This window comes from Exserohilum turcica, assembly GCF_000359705.1.
Source record: "Exserohilum turcica Et28A unplaced genomic scaffold SETTUscaffold_1, whole genome shotgun sequence".
Lineage (NCBI taxonomy): Eukaryota > Fungi > Ascomycota > Dothideomycetes > Pleosporales > Pleosporaceae > Exserohilum > Exserohilum turcicum.
The window spans coordinates 2489228-2502223 of record NW_007359914.1 but is presented as its reverse complement, the minus strand read 5'-3'; the positions used below and the strand labels follow the sequence as shown (position 1 = coordinate 2502223).

Genomic DNA, 12996 nt, shown 5'->3' with positions numbered 1-12996 from the left:
ACGAGATATATCAGACTTGTAACACTGCTCGGGTTATGTAAGAACATATATTTATTTTAGAGTACAGCATCAGCAATCACATCACACTCTCTTTCTAAACTGCGTCGCAACCGTGAGTCGCGCAAAGATAACACACAGCGCAGACACCGTCGCCGTGCCACCCGCATAGAAAATAGCCGGCCGGTAAACATCCACACTCTGTCTTGAAGCAGCATCCTGTCTCCCACCCGCAGCCTGCAACAAATATCCTGCAATCGGAGTACCCATGAGATAACCGCCCGTCCACCCCGCCACCGACATGCTCATTGCAACCGCCGCGCGGCCCGGCCCAAAGATGCCCGCAACAACGGTAGGCTGAGTAGTAAAGTAGGCGCCGTTGGCTACTCCGTTCAAGATGGCGAACAGAACCAAGGGTCCCAGCGTACTCGAAACAGGCCAGATGGCAAGCATACTGACGGCATTCAACGCCATTGTAACAACAAACATATTCAACGGCCCCAGCTTATCGCACAGCGGCCCAGCAACAAACCTCCCAATCGCACTACACGCATTGAACGCCGCGACGAGGCCCGCGCCGGTAGTCGGACTCAAGCCAATCGACTGCGCAAACAGCGGGAGATAGTAATTTGGCACGAACAGCGCGAAAACACCAATCGTACTCGCCACGAAGGTCGCGATAAAAGTGCCGCTACGGAACATGCTCAGATCCACAAACGGCACATTGCGCAGCGGCACTCTGTCCCTCAGCATCCACGCGGCCGGCAGCCCCAAGGCCATGGTGAGCAAGCCCTGAATGCGAAACGTCCACTCGATGCCGACTCTGCGGTACAACGCCTCGAGCGCAAGCGCGATCAGGCCATTCGCGAGACCGAGATGCGCGCTGAAGTACTGGACGGGGAGCGTATTGGCAACGGTATATACCATGGCCATGCCGACGCCGCCGACAACGCCATATGTAGCGAAAAGTCCAGGGAGATTGGCAGTACAGAAACTCGCGCCCACCAGACTGAGCCCCATGAGCAGGATCCCCAGGAAACTAGTCGACTGGCACCCGACGTGCCGCACCAGGCGCATGGCCGCGAGCCCGTACAGCGCGCAGCCCGAGAGCCCCAGGCTCCCGACGTAGGCGAGTGTCGACGGCGCCACCTGTTCGAGCGAAGAGTGCAGAAGCGCGGCTTGCAGGACGCCCCAGCAGTTGATGATGCCGTTGTGGCAGAAAGTATTGATGGAGCAGCCCAGCACGATGACCCAGCCGTAGCCGCCATCGGGGATTGCAGAAACAGCATATGCGGCATTGTCCGGGGGTAAATCCTCATCTCGAGATGTATGAGGTAATTCCGAGGATTTGGCTAAAGGCGCGGTGAAGGGCGTTGTTGTGGGCGGTACAGCGAAGTTCGTCAAGTCAATGTGTTCTGCGACGGCGGTCGAAGTAGCCATTATACAAAGTCGTAAGTACCTGAGTTCGCTGCAAAGACGTTCTGATATTACCCAAGAACGAAAAAATCCCGTCTCTTCATGAACCGCAGTGAATACCCCTCTATATATCCATCATGCTAGCTGCTTACCCGTCGGAAACACATGGACATGTAGATATCGCGCCCTTTCGCCTCTTTCAGACAAGTCAAGCCAGGTCAAGACACAAGCACTGCATCTGCACAGACCCGCATGAGCCACGTAGGTAGTACGCCCAGCATTACCGCTTTCTCTTCTTCACGCAGCCATTCCGTCGTCGATATCACATTGTCTCAGTAAGGTGTAAATAGATACATTCGCGCGTCTACAGCGTCTAGGCGGCAACTCGATGTCGTTGGAGCAGTCTAAACCAGATTCGTCCTGTAAGTACCTCTGTCCGTAACCTCTACTTTACCCCACCAGCTATCGACCACCTATCCCAGTACCCCTACCATGGCCAACCCCCCAACCCCATCCCATCCCGTTAGTCTAGTCCAATCTAGAATCCAAAAGATCGACATTACCTTACCTTACCACGTACTACGTACCCCAACCCCAGCCCATGTTGCATTCCCAAAACCTTATTCTGGATTATTATTACAATCTCCCCACCTGGTACTATTACCACTACTACTACTACTACTGCTACTACTACTACCACTAACATACACTGACGTAGTTGTACCAACAGCCCCTCCGCTTCTTCCCCGCCGCGTCTCCCCCGCCTCTTCAACGTATCCCTTGCAACGCTTTTGCTTCGCACGCACCCGCACCACAAATGGTATATAAATCCTTACGAATGAGACATACGTATGCATGTATCTGACACACACCCCAGACATACATACATGGTCCCTCGCCAACATACATACATAGCAATCTGCACCTCAACTCGTTTACATAAGCATAACTAAGCCAATGTCAGCCTGCAGCTGCTATGTAGTTTATACCACCGCAAGCAGCAAGCTGTATTTGGAGTTTCCAGTTGAAGTTGATTTAGCTATTGGCGTTTTTATTTTTCGTGTTCCTTTATGCACAAGTACGGTAATGTAAGTAAGTAGCTGTAAGTACATACGTAAGTAAGTAAGTAAGTACAGGGTTCATGTGTGTTCTAGACCCCCCCCCCGCTGCTTGCTCTCTCTCTCTCTCTCTCACACACACACACACACACACACATGAGCTTGACAACCCAAACCTGTTTTTTCTTTTCTTTTTTTTTCTTCCCTCGTCCTTATCCCTCGAATCGTGTACATCTGGTATTAATTCATTATGTACTATAATACATACCTAGCAGCAGCGAGTGACACGAGTAAGTAAGTGGAGTTAGAAATGAAAACAAAGGGGCAATTCAAAAGCATATACACGTCATACTTGACGCACACTACAAAAGGGGGCCTTGTAAGTAAGTGTATATACTTGGACTTGGTATGGGAAATCCCTGAACCCAACCCCCCCCCATGTCTCTATTTCTCTATTTCTCTCTCTCTCTCTCTCTGTGCAATTCCCACGTTTTGAACTTTTTCGACATGTCAATACTTGGCTTTTAATTATGGAGGGGGGGGGGAGGGGGGTTTGCTTCTTATTAATTATATAGTAATGTATGTGCCCCTGTCATCAGCATTACAAGCCAAGGTATGTATAGTTGAATGAGATACAGGGGTTCCACGTTATATATATATATATATATATATATGTATATACAGCAGAGACAGCCAGCCAGCCAGCCAGCCAACCCTGATAACTTTATATACTGCACGTTCAAAAAAAAAAGGGCGTCCTCGTGACCAAATCGTTACGTTACGTACAGGCTCTTCTGTTTCCAATCTCCAATCTTTTGATTAAAGGGAATCTTGGTTCTGCGAGGGAGGGATGGATGGGAGGGGTTGGTTAGGGTTTACATGGGGGGGGGGGGAGACAACGACTTACGTACTCCCCATCCGCACATGGCATCCGTAACCTTTCTCTTTCCACACTCATATGCACCCGCACATATACCCACGCGCACACTGACATATACACCAGGATGCTTTGGCACACACAAAAAAAAAAAAAAAAAAGATGGCCACCCAAGACACGGTTGATGTCGGCCGCGCGCATGCCCCGCACCAAGCCTCTCTCTCTCTCTCTCTCTCTCGCCGCATTTGCATTTGCATTTGGCTCGATGCTCGATGCGCTGAAAAAGCAGACGTGGTGAAGCTGCGTCATGACCATGATAAGTAGTACGTAGTTGGTTAGGCCCTGCCTATACTTGATACCACTTGCACATGCAACAGCAACAATCACAATTCTAACCACGCCACCCATGCAGAGCACGAACCCGCCTACTTACTTCCCAACGCAAAACGCGTCCACCACATATCCAACCACGCGCTAACCTCCTTGACTGCATCGGACCCTCGAAGCCGTGCGCGTTGCCACATGGGCATATGGCATGCACGTGCGCGTGTTTGGCGGGGTTGCGCAGGACGGCGGCGAGAAGGTGTATATAGCGTGCATAGTATACATACCGAGGAGGTGGTGCGTGGCGATAGGGACAGGGTGTATAGGGCTGTGTTTGGGAGGGAGGATGCGCTGGAGTAGTTTGATACGTAAGAGTTAGCTAGTTGGTGTAGTCCGTGGCAAGGCGATGAGATGAGATGAGATGAGATGGATGATTTGAGCTAGCGGCTTGGCGGGGGTGGACAGCATGGCCAGAGACAGCAATAGTAGTGATCCAAGGTATATATATAATCAAGGCCTTCCCAACATTAAACGTGAATGCATAGTCTGATAACATTTCATTCTTGATCCGTGTTCTCGTTCCAATTACCACCTCTATATGCTTTCCAAGCCCTTACCCTGGTAGCGTGTCATGCTTGACTTTTCCCTTTTTTTTTTCTTCTTCTTCTTCTTCTTCCTCTTCAATTACTTACTGAGCCCTAAGAGTGTACTTTACAAGAAGATGCAACCCAAGTCATGCACATGATGATACCAATTCTTCTCAAACATCTAGTACGAATCGCCAAAGAACTGGCTGGCGACTATTATGTCCTTGTCGCCGTTGGCAAAGTCCCAGCCTACAATGGTGGGGTCTTGACTGCAACAGATGATTCTACGGGCGTCAAACTGCAGCTTGAAGACTCGTGAATTGGTGCCATTTGTATTGAGCGGGGCAGCAAGCGGATGCGGGGCGTGGTGATGGTGATGGTGGTGATGGTGGTGGTGCGGTTGGGCATTTGCAGGGCCTGGCGGTGCCGTTGCTGCATTGCCGACTGGTTGAACAGCGGCGGCATGCGGCCCCGCCCCAGGGCCGGCAGCGTTGTTGTTCGCTGCTGCTGCTGCGGTGGTGGCCCCCGGGCCGTGCATGGCTTGTGAGGCGGCATGAAGGGCATGGGCTTGTTGGGCCAAGGTCTGCGCGGCTTGAGCCTGAGCCTGCGCCTGCTGTGCCAGTGCCTGGAAATTGTTCTGTTGCGCAGGGTTCGGGGCATTAGCGTGGTGGTGGTGGTTGGCATGCTGTGCGGCAGGATTTGCATTGGCTGCAGCTTGAACAACAGGCCTCCTGGGGCGGCCGCCGGCAGCGCGCACTGCGTCGTTTTGGAGCAGTGTTTGGGACTTTTCCCACGCCCCGTCAGGCCCTCTCTTCCAGATGATGACGGTTTCATCGTACGAGCCGGAAACAATGCGCGCCCATTTGCTACCGCCGCCGCCTGGTGGCAACTTGGCCCCGTAGGCAAAGACCTTGGATGGGTCGCGAGAACCGGCGTTGCGAGCACGGCGCTCTGCTCTGCTGAGGCTCTGGTCAGACAGCATGCCGCTAGCCTGGGCAGCAAAGTAGCTCCGGTCAACGCTACGCGCCTCGGCCTCGAGCTCCTCTTCATTGCCCGGCAAGTCGCCAAACTGCGCTTGCACGGTGCGCACAAGGTTACTGTGGCCGTTCAAGCAAGCCACCTCGGCCCCGGTAGCACGGTCGAAGATGCGTACGCTCTCGTCTGAGCTTCCGCTGACGATGCGGCGTCCGTCAAACTGCACGCACGCGATGCCCTTTGTGTGACCAGAAAAGGTTCGCGTGCATGCACCTGTCCGGACGTCCCAGCACTTGACGCTCCGGTCGCCCGAGGCCGACACAATCTGTCCGTCGAGAATCTGGATGGCATTCACTGCTGCGCCATGGCCCTCTAACGTCATGACCAGGCTGTAAGGGGCAAGGGGCTTGAAATGCAGGTGCTGGCTAGCGACGTGTTCCTGCATGTTGATGATGTAGGATGGGAATTTAGCGCCCGACTTGATGGTCGATGCAGGATATGTGTCATCCGTCGGCAGCATCTCCTTGCGGTTCCACACCTTGATCGTCTTGTCTTTGGAGCACGTGACGAGATAGCGGTCGTCGAAGCGGAGGTTCAAGACCGACTCGGAGTGCGCCCTTTCAATCTCCTTGATGACTCGGCCAGTAGAAAAGCGCCACAAGATGACTCTGCAGTCACTGCCTCCAGACACAATAATGTCTTGGTCGGGCCGCTCATCAAACTGCAAGCACAGGACCGAGGCGGAGTGGCCAATGAGCGGCGCGTGGATCAAGCGCAACGTATCCAGGTTCCAAACTCTGATACTCTTGTCTCGGCTCCCGCTGACAAGGTACTTGCCCGAGTACTGTATGGTATACACGCACTCGGTATGAGCTTCCTCGGGGTGATTTGGGTGGGGGAGCTGGAAGTTTGTGAAACGCCCAGCGCTCCAGTTGTCTTCCAGCCGTCTCTTTTGCTTGTATAAAAACTGCCAGTTGATCCTGGCCTCGGCGCCGGGGAGGAGAAGCGAAGGGTGTATGGGAGGCCCGGCGAAACTGGCTGATGCTGTTGTCGGCGAGGACGTGTCTTCGGACAAGAGGCCTTGGCGCTTTTCGCGGCGTGCTACATGGGTAGGCGAGGCCAGAGGCGAGGCGTCGTGGAACGATACGCCCTCCATCTTGTCTTCGGATTTGGCAGAGGGGCTGTCGTCGGCCTCGACGGTGCCGTGCTGCTCGCCCCATGTGCTTCCGGCGGCGCGGGTGGTGAGCGGGTCGGCTACATTCTGTGCTCCGCTGTCTAGTAATGTGCCGTCGCCAAAGAGCTGGCGATCCCGCACGCGCTTCTTGTGGGATGGCTTTCCGTAGTCGGTATCTTCGGCTGCTGCCCTGTGCCGCGTCTTGCGCTCCTTCTCTTTGAACTCGGCGCGCTTCTGTCTTTGCGACTCTTCGTAGGCACGCACCTGCGAGAAGTTGGAGTTCCAGCCCTCGAGCCGGAAGAGCAGCTTCCACAGGGGACTGTCGAGCACGCGTTCCCGCCATGCTCGCGACAAGGTCGACGCGCGCAGCAGGGTTTCGGGGCTGAGGTACGAGAGAATCTGAAAGGTGATTTCGGGAGGCAGGTGTATGACGGGGTCGAGGTGCAGCAGTGGATTCAGCTTGTCGACAATGGCGGCTATGGACGAGGTGCGCAGCGAGCGCAGGATGGCATATGCAAACTCTGGGGCACGTTAGCCATGGCGCGGGGGAAATGTGCAGACTGGCAGACTGGCAGACGTACCACTGCGCTCGCTCTCGCTGAGGGCCAGGACCCAGTCGGGCAGGCTGTAGGGCAAGGCGGGCTCCCGATGGGCATCGCTGAGGCGCACGTCGGTGTGCATAACCATGTCGCTCTCATTCTGGCTACGCGTGTCTTCCGAGTAGCCCTCGTCGAAGCGGTTTGCGCTCATGGAGGAGGCGGGGCGGAAAGGATGCATGTAGGGTGGTGGGCCGGAAAATTGGGCGTGGGCGTGGGCGTGGGCGTTGGCCAGAGGGCCTGCCATTGTGGTGCACGCGAAGGGTGGGCGACGGGTGGGCTGGCTGAGTGGAGACGGTTACAGCTTAGCGGGTGGGCGGTGTTGTGTGTTTTGGAAGCAACCCAGGTTTTTGCTTGGTTTTGCCTGGTAGTGGTTGTGGTGGGGGATGGGGTTGGTGATGGTGGTAGTAGTGGTGGAGGGATCAAGATGGGGTGTGTGTGTGTGTTTACGGTAGTGCAGGTGCTGGGGGGGGGGGGTGGGCAGTGTTGCCTGGTGGCCTTGGTCATGACCGCATGGAGACTGGAGACGAGACGGAAAGCGGCGGGTGGCGATGGATGGGTGGGCGGAACGGGGCTGGTTGGTGGGTGCAGGCTATCACGGATCTCAGGGTCGAGGGTCGAGGGTGTTGGAGTGGGCATGCATTGTGTAGTGGTCTACTGTAAGTGTGTGTGTGTGTGTGTGTGGCGGGCCTCGAGGAAGCACCTGTTCGTTGCCGGTGGCGACCAAGGCGGCCGTGCACGCGAGACGATTCACTCTGATCTGCGGCTAGGCTTGGGGGGACTAGGCACATGGGGGGGCGGGCGGCGGGCGACTGATGGCAATGGTGCGGCGACCTGGCTCGGCTGTGAGACATGAGACGCAGGCCTACGCTAGAACATACGGTACTAGCACTACTGTACGTGTAGAAGGATGGGGATAGCGGGCAGAGTAGAAGCTTCGGCTGCAGTGCGACGGCGCTGCAGGGCGGGGTGCGAGGGCCTTTGTCGTGATGGACGCAGGTAAAGGGGCGCCATAGCATGAGATGACAGTTGACAGCGTGCGGCGGGCGAGCAGAGACCAGACCAAGCCCCCCCCCACATGTCACGCCTGGTGACGGGGAGCCGGCGGCAAGCTGGGCATATAGCGACGCGTGTTAATTGTGGAATGCAGGCGGCGAACGACAGCAGCGACATGTGCTACGTGATGGCGCTGTTGGTGTCGCGGGAGCAGCAGTGGCAGCCTTGACGGCGCGGGCAGCGGGCAGCGGGCAGGCGGTGGATGGCGGCCCAAGGCAGCGTCGCCCTTTTTGCCGGCAGAACACGGCGACCGACTGATGGACGGGACCAGCACGAGAGGAGAGCATTTCTCCGCGCCCACGGCCAGGGCATGGGGCGGCGTGGGCGTGGGTGTTATGCCGCAGAGGGTGAGAGGGTGAGAGGGTGAGTGGTAAAGGAGCGAGTGAGTCAGCTGGGGCATTGTTTATTGCACATGCCGTCGACTGCAAGTGGGTGGATCGACGACGCGCCGGGCGAGTGGGCGTGGGCGTGGGCGTGCGAGTGCGAGTGCGATGTGATGTGTGCCGGGCATAGGGCGCAGTGTTAGCGCGCAGCGCACGTCGACGAGAGCGCGTGAAGAGGCCGGCACGTGACCGTCGAGTCTGCCGCGCCGGGTGAAACAGCCAACGCCGCCGCCCCTCGCTCTGGCGCTGGCTTTGGCTTTGGGCTGCGAGCTCGACGAACGCAAAGGGGCCTTGGGAGACGACGCCGCACAGCCCGCCCTCACCCACACACCAACACCCGCGCCCGCTCCCACACACCCACTCCCTCGCACTGCTACCGCTGCTGCTACTGCCGCTCTACAAAAGTCCCGCCCGGCTGCAGCCCACGCACGCAGCCACTCACTCACGCACGCACGCACTCACGCACTCACGCACTCACTCACCCACCCACCCAGTCAGTCAGTCAGTCCGTCCGTCCGCCAGTCAGTGCCCACGAGCCGCGTGCCAGCCCCAGCCCCCAGCCCTTGCCCGCCCTTGCCCGCCCTTGCCCGCCCTTGCTTGGCCTGCCCGGCGCCCGGTGAGGTTTAGCTGGCAGCGACCCTGACCGCCTTAGCAGCCTAGCGCCGAGTGCAAGGAGATCCATGAAAGCACCATGGAGGGCGGACTATCGTTTCACTCGGGTCTGGTGAGAGCCCATACCACCACCTATACCCTCTCCCATCCTCCTCCACCGTCGCCAACCACGAAGCCGCAGACAGCACACGCCCGGATGACCTCGACCGGGCCGCCTGCCCTCATGTCGCACCAGAGCTTCCAGAGCACCTACTCGAGCTACTCGCACAGCAGTGCGCGCGACACCCAGAGCACCCAGGCCACCACCACGTCGACCCTCTTTGGCCCGCCGCCCACCACCAACGCCGCCGCCGCCGCCGCCTCCGCCGCCGCCTTTGCCCACCCCGCCTCGACGTCGGCCTCGACCACGCCCGTCAACGGCGGCCCCGTCGAAGCCTCGGAGAACGTCCTCAACAAGCGCGCCGACAAGGACACCTCGCTCTTCCAGCGATGCCTCACCCTGCAGATGCGCCTGCGCGGCATTCCCGGCTTCGACCGCTGGATGACTGAGGAGGAGGACAAGGCCGACGACGATGCCGACCCCGTCACCCTGCTGTGGAGGACCTTTCGGAGGGGCTATCCCCTCATGGAGCTCTACAACGCCCTCGGCCCCCCCACCCTGTTGACCATTCCCAACTCCAAGCAGGATGAGAAGAGCCTCAAGAAGAACGAAAAAATGGCCTGCTACAAGTTCATCCAGAGCTGCGTCGCCGACCTCGGCATCCCCCAGGAGAGCTGCTTCATTCTCGGTGACCTCTACGGTGACGACACAACCGGCTTTGTCAAGGTATCTCTCTTCTCTCCACCCCCTCCACGCCCACGCCCAACCACCTGCTAACCTCGTCTCTCCAGGTCACCAATGTAGTCAACCGCGTCTTGGACGAGCTCGTCGCCCAGGGCAAGATTTCGGGCGTCAACACCGACTCGGGCGACAGCGAAGGAGGCGTCGGCACAAAGCGCACCCAGCGCGAGCACATCATTGATGAGCTAGTCAAGACGGAGCGCACATACGTCCAGCATCTCGAGCTCCTGCAAGAGTTCAAGAAGCTGGTGGAGGAAAAGGGCGTCATTAGCGGAGACCAGGTCCACGACATCTTCCTCAACCTCAATGCCCTCCTCGATTTCCAGCGCCGCTTCCTCATCCGCGTCGAGCAGACGAATGCCCAACCCGCGAGCGAGCAAAACTGGGGAAACCTCTTTGTGCTCTACAAAGAAGCCTTCAAAGTGTACGAGCCCTACATTGCCAATCAGAAGAAATGCGAGCAAACAGCCATGCGCGAGTTCGACAAGCTCAAGGAGACGGGCGGTCCGCCAGAGATGCGCCAGATGGTTGAATCTCCGACGCTGCTCGCTTCCTTTTTGCTGAAACCGTTTCAGCGATTAACAAAGTATCCGCTTCTTCTTCAGGTATGGTTGCCAAATTCTTTACCAATCAACGAAAAAAAAAAAAAAAAAATTGCGCCTGCTAATACCATGTGCAGCAACTGCGCGACAAGGGCGACCTGGACGAAGGCCGGCGTGAAGACATTTCAAGAGGTATCGAAGCTGCTTCTTCCGTGCTCGCAGGCACCAACGATGCCATTGCCCGCGAGGAGCGTGTCGAGGCTGTCGAAGAGCTCAAGATGCTCGTCGAAGACTGGAAGGGCCACCGCATAGAAGGTTTTGGTGATCTCCTTTTGCACGGCCAGTACACGGTCCTCAAGGGCGAAGGCATGAGCTCCAAGAATGAGGAGCGAGAGGTAAGGCAATCCATGTCTTTGGCTATTGCTTTGGTGCTAACTCGTTGTTTTTTTTCAGTACAAAATCTATCTCTTTGAGATGATTCTGCTCTGCTGCAAAGAGATTAATGTCAACAAGCCAAAAAACAAAATGTCTACGCGATCCTTGGTAACAAAGGACGGAAAGCCAAAGTTGCAGCTCAAGGGCCGCATCTTCATGCAAAACGTGACCGAGACAATATCGCTCCAGAAGCCAGGTACGATTTACTTGCACCACCCATTGGTTACAGCCCAACTAAAACAACCACAGGCTCATACACGTGCCAGATTTTCTGGAAAGGCGATCCTGGTATTGAGAACTTCATCATCAAATTCACCTCGGAAGAAACAATGAAAAAATGGGCCATGCAGGTCGACACCCAACGACGCATCTGGAAGGACCAGGCACGAACCAGTGCCAGCACGACACACTCCAAGCCTTCGGATACCCAATTTGCATACATGCGCGACCAGGTCCTGGAGAACCCCTACCAAGAAGACGACGACGATGAAGGCGACGAGGACATTGATCCCGTCACTGGCTACCCTCGTAATTCATACGGTGTAAGACAAAATTCCTCCACTCCCTCCATGCGATCACGCTCGACGACCGGCGAAAGCGGCCCTCCAATGAATGATCCAGATTCCCGCGTACCGCCTGCGCGTTTTCCTATGGGGTATAACGGACAGCCTCCACTAACTTTGCGTACTCAGCAATTACAGAATTCAGCCAATAACGAATCCTACTTTTCCCCGACTGCCGAGACACCAATGTCGACACATTCAAATGCACGGACAAGCTCGTCATCCAACAACAATTTCCCTTTTCCCCGGCAAGCAGCACCCAATGGATATTCCCACGAAGAAAACAACAGACACACTGCCCCCGCCCAATCCCGCCACCCCTCGAGGGGGGAGAACATTCCGCATCCGCAAACCCGTGCCCAACGACCCTCGCTACCCGCCAATGCTACCATTTCAGCCCAAGGACGGATGCGGGCGGCTAGTAGCCCTGACATCAACTCGCATCTCCAAGGACAGCCTCGTCGAGCACCACAGCAACCTGTACCCGAGGTGCCGCCCTTCCCAACACACTACGCCTACAATGCAGCCATTGTCAATCGTAGTAACAGCAACTCTCCCAACCAGCCGGCACCGCCGCGAGCTGCAACGCAATCACCTGCCATTCAACGAGACCGCCTGATTCAACAGCGAACAGCCTCAGAGCTGGCCAATCAAACCAGCGACTTCCCCAATGGCCCCATGCGCCGTGAACCAAACTACCCGGCTATGAACCGCACCATGACGCCTGCATCGTCTTTTGAGCGCAGTCAAGGTACATTAACGCCTGCTTCCATGGACTCTCGCAACATGTCCCCGCCACTCAGCCAAGACCCAAGCATACCGACTCAGCTCAAGGTCAAGGTGCACTGCCCTTCGGCGGGGAGCTCAATGGTCTTGGTTGTCAGCACAAACATCAGCTACCAGTCACTCAAAGACCGCATCGACGCAAAACTGCAGAGATCGACTTCAGTGTCCCTTGGATCCGGCCAAGTCAAGCTCAAGTACCTGGATAGCGACAACACATATGTTAGCATACAATGTGACGACGACGTTCAAGAGGCGTTTGAAAACTGGAAAGAGCAGCAAAGCAATCTCAATCCCGGCGCAGGGCTCGGCGAAATTGAGCTCTTCTGTCAAAGGTGACTATCTTGATTTGGTCAGGCTAGTCACTGTGTTATACGTTGCTGCTGCTGTTCCTGCATTTGGGAGTTTATATATACGGACAAATCACACCTTTTGGGAGGGGGCATGGATTGGGAGTTCTTTTTTTATTTTATTTTCCCAAGGTGATCCATGGGCATTTAACCGGATTATCGGGGCAAGAAGGGTCTTGTCTCTTTTTTTTTTCCAAAGCATTTGACATTGGCCAAGGAAGAGATGGAGAGGAAGACTCACGCACAAATGGCCTTCTTATATCCATCATCACAAAGCATCATCGGAGAGAGGGCAATTGAGAAGTGAGAAAGGAACGTGGGGATTAGAGAAAACCTTGATTCTCCCCATGTTTCAACAACTGATATATACCCTTTTTTGGAAGGAAAGAGAGAGAAAAGGCTTTTGGGTTTCTGGTTTCTGGTTTCT

General features: G+C 56.0%; 3 protein-coding genes across 3 annotated transcripts; 1 reads left to right on the top strand and 2 right to left on the bottom strand.

Moving 5' to 3' along the window:
- Positions 1-81: 81 nt before the first annotated feature.
- SETTUDRAFT_18559 (uncharacterized protein) lies at positions 82-1437 on the bottom strand (the record flags this gene model as incomplete). Its single annotated transcript, XM_008021909.1, has 1 exon — positions 82-1437. One exon carries the CDS (start codon positions 1435-1437, stop codon positions 82-84), a length of 1356 nt encoding a protein of 451 aa, XP_008020100.1.
- A 2693-nt stretch (positions 1438-4130) lies between these two features.
- SETTUDRAFT_178268 (uncharacterized protein) lies at positions 4131-7389 on the bottom strand. Its single transcript, XM_008022725.1, has 2 exons — positions 6990-7389; positions 4131-6929 (listed from the first exon to the last, which is right to left on the bottom strand). The coding sequence occupies exons 1-2, from the start codon at positions 7249-7251 to the stop codon at positions 4441-4443; spliced, it is 2751 nt and encodes a 916-aa protein (XP_008020916.1). The 5' UTR covers positions 7252-7389; the 3' UTR covers positions 4131-4440.
- A 1745-nt stretch (positions 7390-9134) lies between these two features.
- Positions 9135-12558, top strand: SETTUDRAFT_86582 (uncharacterized protein; the record flags this gene model as incomplete). The annotated part of the gene is made up of 5 exons (XM_008022279.1): positions 9135-9881; positions 9947-10501; positions 10576-10833; positions 10892-11069; positions 11123-12558. 5 exons carry the CDS (start codon positions 9135-9137, stop codon positions 12556-12558), a joined length of 3174 nt encoding a protein of 1057 aa, XP_008020470.1.
- Between the last annotated feature and the right edge of the window lie 438 nt (positions 12559-12996).

Bases quoted from the DNA above. Each gene is read 5' to 3' on its own strand.
- SETTUDRAFT_178268 (XM_008022725.1), bottom strand. From the start codon at position 7,251: ATGGCAGGCCCTCTGGCCAACGCCCACGCCCACGCCCACGCCCAATTT. The intron at 6,930-6,989 runs GTACGTCTGCCA...AACGTGCCCCAG, and splicing joins CAGCGAGAGCGAGCGCAGTG to AGTTTGCATATGCCATCCTG.